General features: G+C 35.7%; 1 protein-coding gene across 6 annotated transcripts in view; it reads left to right on the top strand.

Annotated features, from left to right (window-relative positions):
* LOC129725620 (GTP-binding protein RAD) overlaps window positions 1-13,167 on the top strand; it is a 139,335-nt gene extending 126,168 nt beyond the window's left edge. For all 6 annotated transcript variants that reach the window (XM_055681657.1, XM_055681662.1, XM_055681658.1 and 3 more), the window contains 3 exons: window positions 12,429-12,609; window positions 12,666-12,799; window positions 12,858-13,167. In XM_055681657.1, coding sequence (XP_055537632.1) covers window positions 12,429-12,609; window positions 12,666-12,799; window positions 12,858-13,001 — 459 coding nt within the window. In that variant the 3' untranslated portion in view covers window positions 13,002-13,167. The remainder of the gene's footprint in view (window positions 1-12,428; window positions 12,610-12,665; window positions 12,800-12,857) is intronic.
* The last annotated feature ends 1,196 nt before the right edge of the window (window positions 13,168-14,363 follow it).

Consider the following 14,363-nt stretch of genomic DNA (forward strand, 5'->3'; position numbering starts at 1 on the left):
GGTTACTTTAAAACACGTTTTATTATGTCAAAGCCGACGTTTCAAGGATATATTTCCTCGTCCTCAGGGCAACTTCGATTAACAGTTTACAATTTACATAGATTAGTCACACGAATTAAGTTATTACATACACAACTTACAAACAAAACAAACAAGTTCTCGTCAAAATATGGTGCATTGGTGTTAAATTGCTGTTGGTTAACTACACTACACTGTGGATGTCAAATATGTAAAATAATTATTGGTTTGTGACTTTTCAAAATTTAAAAATGCAAACGGATGAGCTACACTTACACAGTATCTTCCAACACACATCACACACGATTAAAGCCGTCGGGAAATGTTGCGTCAAAACGGAGAGAAATAATGTTGCAAGACAGAGATAGAGAGTGCTAGAGACTGTAGTAGTCTGCATCAACATGTGAGAGATCGCAGCGTGCCGGAGTAAGCGATGCTTAAGTTGTTCGTGTCCGTTCTATAATTTATTGCGGATCTGTCACATGCGATGTAGCACATTTCTAACACCTGTAATGCTTGAATCCTGTCATCCGAAGTTAAAATTCTAGTGTTGGCTATATTGAAACTGTGATTCTCTTCCATCGCATGCTTCATCAACGCCGTCTTTTTAAACTCATCTTCCCTTCCCTCCCTCTCAGTGCTAGAATCTTTATACTGTTCGTAGCGTTTCATGAGAGAGCGGTGCGCGGCAAGACGGTTCTTCAGTTGCTGTGTAGTCATACCAATGTATGAGCTATCGCAGCCTGCACACGGGATACGGTATATTACGTTTCTTTTTGAAAGATGCGAAGAAGAGTCTTTGAGTTTCGTGAAAAGTAGTCTGTTGGTTTTGACGCATTTGAAGCTCAGACTGATGTTTTCATGGTTCTTTTTTATACTGCGTGCCAGTGCGGGTGTTTACTGGCACGCAGTATAAAAAAGAACCAACATTACTTGATGATGTGCTTGCGAAGATCGATGTACACATTCCATGTATTAAAAAATACGTCGACGATTTGTTCACCGCTCCCCCAGCGGACAAGATTGAATATGTGAGGAACGCTCTCAACGGGTTCGACTCACATATTCAATTCACATATGAGGTAGAAAACATCAACCGATTACCGTATTTAGATATGGTTCTTATTAGAACCAACGAACAAAAAATTGTGACCGAATGGTATAAGAAACCTGTCGCTTCCGGGAGAATTCTTAATTTTCTCTCGATGCACCCGCTGGCACAGAAATTGAATACGGCAACCGGTTTTATTGGGAGAGTGTTTCGATTATCGACGAACAAATCGCTCACGGAAAATAAGCAGATAGTGCGCGAGCACTTGCTTACCAACAACTATCAGAGCTCACTGATAAATCGGTTAATCAACAGATTTATCAACCGAAGCACGAATAACGTTGTTGAGGAAGTAAACTCGGAACCGAAAGTATATCGATCTTTGCACCATGTTGACGGCCTCACACCCGCACTGGCACGCAGTATAAAAAAGAACCATGAAAACATCAGTCTGAGCTTCAAATGCGTCAAAACCAACAGACTACTTTTCACGAAACTCGAAGACTCTTCTTCGCATCTTTCAAAAAAACCTAATATACCGTATCCCGTGTGCAGACTGCGATAGCTCATACATTGGTATGACTACACAGCAACTGAAGAACCGTCTTGCCGCGCACCGCTCTCTCATGAAACGCTACGAACAGTATAAAGATTCTAGCACTGAGAGGGAGGGAAGGGAAGATGAGTTTAAAAAGACGGCGTTGATGAAGCATGCGATGGAAGAGAATCACAGTTTCAATATAGCCAACACTAGAATTTTAACTTCGGATGACAGGATTCAAGCATTACAGGTGTTAGAAATGTGCTACATCGCATGTGACAGATCCGCAATAAATTATAGAACGGACACGAACAACTTAAGCATCGCTTACTCCGGCACGCTGCGATCTCTCACATGTTGATGCAGACTACTACAGTCTCTAGCACTCTCTATCTCTGTCTTGCAACAGTATTTCTCTCCGTTTTGACGCAACATTTCCCGACGGCTTTAATCGTGTGTGATGTGTGTTGGAAGATACTGTGTAAGTGTAGCTCATCCGTTTGCATTTTTAAATTTTGAAAAGTCACAAACCAATAATTATTTTACATATTTGACATCCACAGTGTAGTGTAGTTAACCAACAGCAATTTAACACCAATGCACCATATTTTGACGAGAACTTGTTTGTTTTGTTTGTAAGTTGTGTATGTAATAACTTAATTCGTGTGACTAATCTATGTAAATTGTAAACTGTTAATCGTAGTTGCCCTGAGGACGAGGAAATATATCCTTGAAACGTCGGCTTTGACATAATAAAACGTGTTTTAAAGTAACCCGTGACCGAAATTGCCATCATTGAACCCATTAACTATTTATTGGTCAAACAACGCTTAACATATTTGCTCATAGTATCTTCGGGAAAGCCTCCAAGATAAATTTAAGCGTATCATTTCTCATCACATGGTTGAATTTGCAACAGCAACATGCTGCAGAAGTATTGCTAGTAAAATTCAATGGTGAGCCGTCCGTCAGACATTCAATCAGTTTGGGGTGAATAGCTGTTTCTACAAACATCGTAGCGCCTTACGGTCTTCAGAAAAGTTTTTCTCAGGAAAATTTCCTACAAATATCATGTATCGATATATTTTTAGGACCCAACTGGAAATTTCTAGAGAATAAGTTTTGAAAAAGTGAATTTTCCCATATAAAATCGGATGGAGACTTTAAAAATCGGGCACAAATCGGGCGTTTCACCGATCGATCTGAAAAGTTACACAGTTGTTATAGGATCCATAAGGAACACGAAAAGTGCATGGGAGCGAAAAAATAACACCATCGCTTTTTTTTCCATATAACCGTGTCCCAGTCTAATACCCACGCGAGCCGGTGCGTACAAAAGGCTTATACATCCCAAGCAAGATCTCACAAACATTAGCACCATTGAAATCTATGATAGTGTGCGTAGAATTTATCTCTGTTAATTTTTTTGTTCGAGATTCTTACAGCTAACAAAAAAATCCTACAGCTAACAAAGCAAACTACCTGACAAAGCAAACTACCTGACTACCTAAACTAGTGAAAATTATAATTTTATTATTTCATTTTGTAAAAAAAATCCCTAGAACGTATGCACTTTTTGGCGATCACGAATCGGCCGAGTCTAGCGAAAAACAGTCTTTAATCTAATTTCTAGATATTATAAACTAATAAGATAGAAAGTGAATCACGAGTTAACAAGATTTACTACTTTTTAGGCGTAAAAAAATCAATATTGATCAATATTTCATCTGAAAGAATTCAAAACAAAATCCGAACACAACGTTTTTATAAACCAACATTTTTCAAATTCATATAAACTTTTTAAAACCCCTTCATACAATTTACAAGGTACGTCTCTTATAGCAATATATTCTGCAACAACGGAAAATGTAATAATTTTTGCCGGTCCATGCTAACATAGACTAAAGAAACATAAATATCCAAGTTTGAATTCGCTGCATATAATCTCAAGGCAACAGCATGAACTTGCCATCTGTAGGCCGTTGGGTGAACTAAAACATATCCACACGGAAAATACCATGGTACTTCTTATTAAGTCAGTGATGAGTAGAGATCCTCAGAGGGAGAGATGAGCGATGAAAAAAACCGCTGATTTGGCAACTAGGTTTCACATATCAGAGGTGCCATTTCTCTTCTCTAAGCGCAAAGTTCACTAACTTTTTTATTCGGCTCGTGTAACTGATGGTGACGGTGGAAGTCCTTGGGAATAAAAAAGTGCATCACAAAAACCGTGAAGGTGCTAAATTTTATGTTTATGTTTAATTTTATATACTTTCATCATTATTTTGTAGACCATACAAAGGGTTTGTGAACCACCAGTTAAAAATCACTGTGATGCAGCCACTTTGGAGCATTCCCAATTCATGTTTTAGCAATAAAACATGAAAAAATTGTAAAAATAAATATGCAATAAATTTATTGAACTTTATTGCAATACCTTTCAAGGTGTTACCTCTCTTGTTCGTTTGGCTCGAATTTTGACATGTTCGTCTGGCTCACAACACTCTCTTCGCATATCTCTCCCTCTGAGTATTGCTGGTGGTGAGCTTGACCAGATTCGCACACCCGAATCAATCGAATTTGTACGGCGGTTTTCAGTCGACTATCGTATATGGTCTAAATGATTCGCAGTTTCAATTTATTACAACAATATTGCGACTTTCACATCAGTTTAGACTACCCCGTAATACACGATTATCACAGTCGAATCTCGCACACGATTTCGCAGTTATGGGCGATAGGTATCAATACTACCGATATCGAAACGTTTGACAGAAATATTTCATTATATTGACATAGATTCTTCATCACGACTGCTACCTTGATAGGTAAATGAGAAATTACTCCAGCAATGCTCAGTGCTTGATACCAATATATATTGAATTGAAAAAGTACCGTGATTCAAAAGTATCGAAACTCAGTATCACCCAATCAATCTTGTAACACTTAATTTTGTTTTGATTTCCAACCTCGTTTTCAACATAATTTTCAACTAAAGCATGCTCAAAATTACATATTAAATGTTGCGAATGAATAACAAAACAAAAACTGAGCCAAACAAAACTACCACTGCACTAGTAAGTCATATTGAAAATGAAGTAAACCAAAAGTATGATCAGATCACCACCCAAGAATTTCTTTCTGAAGAGGTATTGGAAACAAACTTGAATGAGGTGCGAACTATTCTCAAAAAATTCAAAAACATCAAAAGACTTCCCGAAAACTCTTTGAATTTCTTGGTAAAATTTTTTAACAGATGCTTTGCACTAGCACATTTTCCTACGAAATGGAAAAATGCCAAAGTCACTCCAATTTTAAAGCCCGAAAAGAATTCAGCTCAGGCATCCAGGCATCAAGTTATCGACCATTTAGTTTACTTTCCTCTATTAGCAAACTTTTTGAAAGAATAATTCTTAATAAAATGATAACACATATCAATGAGAACTCAATTTTTGCAAATGAGCAATTTGGTTTCCTCCATGGGCATTCCACTACTCATCAGTTACATAGAGCAACAAATATGATTCGAACTAATAAATCTGAAGGCTATTCGACTGGAGCTGCTCTTCAACACTTAGAATAATTTTCACGTCATAATTACCGGAAAAGTTATGTGAATATTTTCCACTGCCATTTTCACGTAGATTTTACGTGATTGTCATTTGAGTTCATCATGCACGCTCCCTAAAATGAATTCGAAAATGATTAGAAAACAATTCATTTTCATAAAAAGTGGAACAACACGAAAATTGAGTAGCTCTGTTGTTATTCAAAATTGTGTAACCATAGTATGGGCAAATACTGTGTATTTATTATTCAGAATGATGTATACAGTTGAACTCATTTTTCGTGTTTAGTAAAAGTCATTTAGTTCTTAAAAAATATCAGTTTATGTGTACAAAATTATCCATTTATTGAATTTAAAACTACTCAGTTTTAAAATTAAAACCTACACAGATTTAGATTTTGGAACTATCAAATTTTTTAATAGAAAAATATTCATTTTTGAATTTAAAACTAACCATTTTCAGAATTTGAAAGTACTCAGTTTAAGAATTGAAAACCACTCAGTTTGAAATGCGATGTTGTGCCGGTAACAGTCAGAACAAAACAAACAAAATCTGATCGGTGTCTAATTATATTTATTTTTTAAGTATATTTTGCTCTTTTTTTGTGATGCATAATCACTTGATATTTTACTCTCCCACAATTTTCCTGATGACACGAACAACCTGAAAACTTTTGGTTCTTTAGAATGAATAATGAAAAAAGTTTATATGTGTACCTTAAAGCTTTTTAAAATGTCCGTAACCACCTTCCCAGCGATTTTCTCATTTTTTGGAATCACTCAAACAGCCACAAGAATAGATAACACGGCCGCAAAGGCTAAATAATGGCGCACAAATGTTGAATCATGGTGCGGCCTTTTCACTCGTGTCAAATAATGGTGTCGTTTTTTCATGCTTGCTACTCAAAATTGAGTTATAGTGGTAAATTCAAAAATGAGTTATTCTTGATTAATCTAAAATCAGTGTAAAAATTACACAGAATCACCAAATGCGGTATTCATTTTTTGACGTTTCCATGCAACTTATGAAATTGAATTAAAACTAATTCATTCGCCGTGTTACTTTTCACGAGCGTGTGATTTGGTGAGATGATTTATCCTATGAATCTTATACAGCAGACATATGCATTTTATGTGAATTTCACGTAGAATTCAACTACCGATAAAATGGAAAGCATTCGATTATCTGCTAGCTACTACGTTAGATACAACGTAAAATTCCAAATTTTGTTTCCCCAATTCTTAAGAGACGGCAAATAGTTTTTAAAAATTATAGAAATATGTTGCTTGATAAATCGGCCATGCAAAATCGCCGATTCGTAAATGAATCAAACGACATAAAAACGGACAAATATTACGACATTTGCCGGCGATAACTAGTGTAAGCTGCAACTGTTTATGTATAGGAAATTCCTCGACCTTTGAATTAAATCTGTGTGAAACCTGTAAGCTCAAGGCTCGATGTCAAATTCGTACGGTTTTTCGATAGCTCACTATTGGCAAGCCGTCGAGAAATTCTATTTTATTGTCAGAGACTGAATTAGACAACAGCTTCGCCATTTTGATTTCTGTGTATTTTCACATAGAGAGTTCACGCGATACTTCTTCTATGACATTCTGTTTGACGTTGCCAAGTTTACGTAGATACTACGTGATAAAACATAGTATGCATGTGATTTTCACGTAGATGTTATGTTTGTCACATAAATCATGTAAAATGACAGAAAATGAATAAGTACAGGAAATTTCACGTAACAATAATGTGAAAAATATTTTGAGTGTAGATATAGAAAAGGCATTCGACAGTGTTTGGCATAAAAATTTAATAGCTAAAATGTCAAATTTCAGTTTTCCGCTTTACCTCACAAAAATGATACAAAGTTATTTAACTGACCGCACTCTTCAGGTTAACTATCTAAATGGTAAATCTAATAGATTGCCTGTTAGAGCTGGTGTGCCTCAGGGGACTATCTTGGGCCCAATCTCATATAACATTTTTACTTCTGATCTTTCTGATTTACCACCAGGTTGTGAGAAATCTCTGTTTTGTGACGATACAAGCATTCTCGCAAAAGGAAAAAGCTTTCGTGTTATATGCAGTCGGCTACAAAAAAAGTTTAGATATATTTCCTTCATACTTGCAGAAATGGAAGATTTCCCCTAATGCTTTTAAAACACAGTTAATTATTTTTCCTCATAAGCCAAGAGTTTCATTTCTCAAACCCACCAATAACCACGTTATTGAGATGAACGGTGTGGTCTTAAATTGGTCTGATCAAGTTAAATACTTAGGGCTAATTTATGATAAAAATCTTACTTTCAAGGAGCACATTGAAAATATCCAGTCAAAGTGCAATAAGTATATCAAATGTTTATATCCTCTTATCAACAGGAATTCTAGACATTGTCTCAAGAATAAACTGTTAATTTACAAACAAATTTTTAGGCCAGCAATGTTAGATGCAGTTCCCATCTGGACAACTTGAAGAAGACACTTCAAAGGATTCAAAATAAACTTTTGAAAATGATTTTGAAGCGTCCTCCCTGGTTTAGCACGAACGAGCTACATAGGCTCACTAATGTAGAAACATTAGAAAATATGTCAAGCCAAATTATCAACAAATTCCGACAAAAATCGTTGCAATCCTCAATTGCAACGATTAGCTCACCTTATAGTCAGTAGTATAGTTTTAAGTTTTGTTATATTCCTTTTTTGCCTTTCTCCTAGAAAGGTATAGCAATCACTTGCAAAACCGAAAGTATAAAAGTGCTCCAAAGGGCCGAATGGCATATATCACTTGACTCAGCTCAACGAGCTGAGCATTTTCTGTATGTGTGTGTGTGTGTGTGTGTGTGTGTGTGTATGTGTGTGTGTATGTGCAGATTTTTATTCTCACTCACTTTTCTCAGAGATGGCTGGCCCGATTTTCATGAAATTAATTGCAAATGAAAGGTCTTGATGTCCCATAAGACCCTATTAAATTTCATTGTAATCGGATTTTTAGTTTAGAGGTTATGTATCAAAATGTAACAATCATGAAACATCATTATCTCGAAAACTACAATACCGATTTGAACAAAATTGATTTCAAATGAACGGGCTACTTGAAAAACCCTTAACTTCTGAATTTCATAAAGATTGAACTTGTGGTTCAAAAGTTTTTTAAAGAAACGTGTTTTGAAGACTACTTAATCTCACTCATGTTTCTCAGAGATGGCTGAGCCGATTTTCATAAAATCAGTGTCAAATGGAAGGTCTAGTTGCCCCATAAGACCTTATTGATTCGTTTTGCGCTCAGATTATTACTTTGCCTGTTATGTTAAAAAATGTGAAATCCAGCTATGAAAAGGAACATATTCCGAAGATTACTTGGACTCACTCATTTTTCTCAGAGATGGCTGACCCGATTTCCACGAAATTGGTGTCAAAGGAAAGGTCTAGCTGCCTCATAACACCCTATTGAATTTTAACTCTAATCGAACAGTAACTTCGTCTGTAATATACCGAAATGTGAAAATCACGAAACTTTATTATCTCTGAAACTACACAACCGAATTGATTAATAGGGGTTAACTGATGAATTATGATTGAACACGTGGTTTCAAAGTTTGGCTGCCCTATACGTTTGATTATAATTTAACTTAAGCCATTGTTATGTATGAAATTATTAATAAAATAACGAAAGTCTATTATCACAGAGATTACATGACTTATTTGAACATAACTAGTGTCATACGAGCGAGTCATCTCTCAAACTTACAAATAACAAACTTCATAATAATTTGATATGTGGCTCAAAAGTTATGGAAAGAAAAGAAATTCAAAGACTATTGAAAGCTTTACCTGCTTTGATCGATATATGAGGCCTCAACATAATTCAAATGTGGTATCGTACTATTTGAACGTTGCAAACTCATTGATTCCTTGCGATGTGTTTAAAGTCTTCAAATGCACGACGAATCGGCCATAGGATATGATCAAAAGCAAATAACAAATCGTTTAAAATAATTGGTTTTATCGAAATAACAACATCCTCCACTTTTGGCTTCTGTACATCGCCTTAATCCTGAATATATTCATATTGGGAGGTGTTTAGTTATTTTGGTTGTTTTCCAGAAACTAAAAGTGGTCGTCTTTAAATACAAAATGGTGTCCAGGGTCAGTGTTTGTTTTCTATGCAGCATTATTCGGTCATTTTCGACTGTTTCCTAGAAGTTGCCATTTAGCAATTTAAAATGGTGCCTGAGGTTAATTGTTAGCTCATTGCATCATTCTGGTTTCAGAGACACTAATATTGGATAGTATTCGTTTTTTTTTACTTTAGGCTGTTTTCACAAATCGGTACTCGGCATCTTGGATTTCAAAATGGTATTTAAGATAATTTTTGGCACCTGAGCGTCATTCTGGTTGAAGAAAAACCCATATTGAGTGTTATTCGATCATTTTCGGCTGTTTCCCTGGAACCGGCTGCCGCTGTGTATCATTCTAGATCCGGAGATACTCATATTGGGTGGTATTTGGTCACTTTGGGCTGTTTTTCAGGAACCGAAAGTCGTCATTTTGGACTTTAAAATTGCCTGTGAAATCAATTTCTGTCATCTGGTCGTAACACTGGTTCCGAAAACATCCATACTGAATGGTGTTTGGTTATTTCCGGCTGTTTGCCAGATACGGGAAGTCACAATCTTAAAATTCAAGATTGTGCCTGTGATCAATTTTAAGCTTCTGTCCATCTTTCTGGTTCCGGAGATACTCAGATTTAATGGGAATCGTCCATTTCAGACCGATTTCCAGAAACCGAAAGTTGCCATCTTACAATTTAAAATGTTGTCTGAAGTCGATTTGTGGCCCCAGTGCATCATTACGGTTCCGGGAATACCCATATTGGATGGTATTTGGTCGTTTGCAGCTGTTTTTCCGGAACCGGAAGTTGCCATTTTGGATTTCAAAATGGCATTTGAAGACAATTTCGATCGATTTTAAATCGTGTGTATCACTCTAGATCCGGATATTATTATATTAGGTGGAAATCGGCCATTTTTGGCTGTTTTTCCATAAACCGGAAGTTGCCATCTTACAATCCAAAATTTTGCCTGAGGTCGATTATGAAACAAATTTGTTACCACTAAAAACATTCACATGCTAAATTTGGTTCCAATTACTCGGTTAGTTCTCGAGATGTGCAGAAATTTGTGTTTCATTTGTAAATTTCGTTGAGTTGAGTAGGGTTCAAAAGTTTCATATTCTCCAACAATGTTCTTATACAAAAGTTTAGCTTAATCGAACTTCGGGAAGTGGTGCCTCGAAACGGTCAAGGTTTCACTTTTTTGACTGATGAAGTTCATGAAATATACGATATCGAAAATTTGTTATGCCAAACTTTTTGAGCTGGAAAACTCTCAATTGGCTCCAGCTCGGGAATTTTTAAGTATCGGAAAGTCGAATTTTTAAATTTTTTTTGAGATAACACGCATTTCTAAGACATTTTAAATAAAAAAATCGATATCGACAGCCGTCCTAGTGAAAACATTATGGAAATCGCAGGACATTGCAGACACGCTGAACACTTAGGTGAACGCGGGACTTTTCGCGGGACTGTCTTGCGAAAAATGAGACGTCTGGTCACTTTAGTGTAGAAACTCCATCATGCTGCAAAATAAAGGGGTATACGAAGAGTTGATCGTTTACTCTCGAGCTCATTCAAACACCTATCTCAGAATAACCGAAACTTGTATTAGCACATTTCTTGATGTTCGTATAGGAAAAACTATAGTGTAACTGACGCATGACGTTACACCTTCGTTTTAAATTATCTGCGAAGAAGCATACATATGGAATCAAGACAAAGTTCCAATCAAAGCGGCCGTTTCCTTCTATGAAAGTTCTTAGCTTGATTCATGTTGTAGTTCTAATACAGTCTGTACAAAACTGTCAATAACACTGGTCGACAAAACGAAAAAAGTGCACTCTAAAAGCTCAAACCGGAAAAAATAAAAAATTACAGCTATTCAATCATTCCTATGAATTTTGGAGAGTTCGCGTGCTCGCTGGGTTCGTCGCTCCAACGTACTGTTTACGAGAAAACTCTTTCAAGCCTCTGAAAAAAAGTTAGTGGCTAGGGACTCCAAAATTCACAAATTCTTATTTTTTTTCGGTTTGAGCTTTTGGAGTGCACCTGTGTTGACCAGAGTAATCCTTCTTATTTGAATCATTTCGAACATTCGAACTTTTGAAGATTTTTGGAAAATGGTAAGCTACCGGGGCAGCCACCGAATTTGTCTCGAAAGCTCAAACTGTAGAAGCAAATAACATTGGTCGACAAAAGCAAAAAATGTTACCCTATAGCTTAAACAAGCTGTCCTAAAAAATTATAGCTTTTAAACCATTCCTGTGAAGGTTAGTGCTCTTAGTAAATGCAGAAGTATGTCAAAAGACGGCTGAGTAGTTGCTCGCCGGGTTCGTTGCTTCTATTGATTCTGTTTGTTAATTGAGTCTGTTGCAACGATAAAAGGGGTCTTCACGTCAAGCTCGTATAAAAATACCCCGTCGCAAACAGTGTACCTTCCATTACTCGGCAGTGGAGGTGAGTTCTTTCACGGCTGGGTCTTTGTATACGAGCTCAACATGAAGACCCTTATTATCATTGCAACAAACTCAACTGCACCGTTAAACACAGGTTTTGCCCTGGAGCTCAAACCTAAATAAATAAAAGGTCATAGCGTTTAAACCATTCTTGTGAATTTTGGTGCCCTTAGCAAAGATTACTTTTCCAGAGACTGTGAAATGAGTTTTTCTGTAAGCAAACGTAGATACAATGAACCCGGCGAGCAATTACTCTCGAACTTTTGACGCATTTCTGCTATTTTTTCGAGGAACTAAAATTCACAGCAAATGAGGTTGAAAAGATATTGTGTACCTAAATATGACGTTAAAAATTGGGATCAGTGATAAAATCAAAATAGTAGACGAGTTCGTTTATTAGGGCTCATTAGCGACTGTCGAGTTTTGGATTTACTTTGGACTCTGAAGTCCTCTGATTGACCAACTCCAATTATACCGAATGTTATCTAAGACCCTAATACATCAATCATTGGCTCCCATGGAAGTTTAGCAATCTATATTAAACCTTGAAACAAATCTACATTATGGACTTAATAACAAACAATTTATTTAACCTTCATTTTGACCAAGATATATAGTAAATATTTTAGAGAAACTGAGCAATTTATAAACCCGTATTTATTTTCAGGAAGAGATGGCGAAGGCAGATGCTTTTTTGGTAGTATTCTCTGTAGTCGATAAGGCAACCTTTAATCGAGCAGAGCAGTTATTGAATATGTTACACGATATGGATCTCACTCGTACGAGACCTACAATTCTAGTTGCCAATAAAATTGATTTGGCTCGTTCACGTGCAGTATCTTCTCAAGGTAACTAACGTTAATTTGAAAAAAATGTTTTTGGGTCAATTTATTTATTTTTACAGACGGTAAATGCATGGCTTGCACTCATAGGGTTAAGTTTATCGAGGTGTCAGTTGCAATTAATCATAACGTCGATGAACTATTGGCCGGAGTTCTATCTCAAATAAGACTCAAAAAAGCATACTGCGCTGTGCAAGTAATATTGACAATAATATATATATAAAGCAAAATAAATAATAACTATTATTTTATAGGGAAACCGGGAGTCATCACCTACGCATTGGTATAAAAATCGCAGCGTATTGCGTGCTTCTATGAAAGCTCGTCAAATGATAACGTGGATTTTTGGCAAAGAAGACTCGAAATTTAAAAATTGTGAAAACTTGCAAGTTTTATAAGCATTTGAAATCTTTATATTCATAAGATCTTATGTTTATTATCTATATGTTTTAAATTCAGGTCAACGCCAATCCTTCCTTTGGAACTCTAAGCACAATTTTGGGTCTTCATAGTTAACCGTATAAGTGTCAAATTACTTTTGGCATGCATAGTGATATTATGGATATGCATATATATATGTATATATATATATATATATATATATATATATATATATATATATATATATATATATATATATATATATATATATATATATATATATATATATATATATATATATATATATATATATACATATATATATATATATATATATATATATATATATATATATATATATATATATATATATATATATAAGCAATTTTATGCAAAAAATTTTCCTATCCAAATTTGGTTTTGCTCCGATCATGCTTAAATTCGATGTAGATATTGCGTAATCACGCGGCTTCCAGGCTTCCATCTCTGCCACTGAAGCTTCTAAATGGAGATAATTGCTATGCTTGATGAAGACGTGCAACTGGTTTATTCAGTAATCCATAAAGATTAAAAAAGCTCCAGCTCTCCCAGATGGTCTCGAGGAACGATGCTGGCCTAACAAGCCAAACGTCGTAGGTTCGAGTCCGACTCGGGAGAAGAAACTGTTAGTTTCAGAAGGATCGTAGCGCCAGCCCCGCTTTTGTCCTGTACACTAAACAGTTGGCTGCAAAGTCAGTGTAAAAACAGAAGGTCGAGTTCCGGATCGGAATTTAGCACCAAGGCTCTGTTTTTTCGTAGATTAAAACATGAAAGATCCGTTTAAATTTGATATTGTATGAAAAATGAGCTGAGGAATTCAAAAAAGCATATATCGGCAGCGTCTTTTTGGTCTTGATCTTTCCAAAATGGCAAAACACGGTTTATATCATTCTTTTGCGATAGTTATTGGTATCATAAGTACTTTTGGTGTGTTTTTCTCGAAAAGACAATCAATTAGTTCAAAAGCGGTTAAACGGTTCAAATGTAACAAATTTTTGAAATTTGAAATTTTGAAAAAACTCGGTTTTTTTTTTTGAGCACTTGAGTTCAGAAAGTGCCATTTCAAGCGCCAAACATAAAAGGCAAGTCCATAATTTGCATGATCGTAGCTAAAAAAATCGGATAGGAATTTTTTGCATCATGGAATTGCTATATATTTACATATTTAGCAATTCGTTTTGAAACTATCGATCTTAATGCGCGTCGGACTGGAAAAGTTTCCTTTTGATCTCTACAATAAGCCACGAAAATTTGAAGTTGATCGGAGCTTATTTAATGGACCCACAAAAGGTTTATATTTCAGAAATCGATCATATACATACATATATCATACATAAAAC

The sequence above is a fragment of the Wyeomyia smithii genome, chromosome 2 (genome assembly GCF_029784165.1).
Source record: "Wyeomyia smithii strain HCP4-BCI-WySm-NY-G18 chromosome 2, ASM2978416v1, whole genome shotgun sequence".
Classification (NCBI taxonomy): domain Eukaryota; kingdom Metazoa; phylum Arthropoda; class Insecta; order Diptera; family Culicidae; genus Wyeomyia; species Wyeomyia smithii.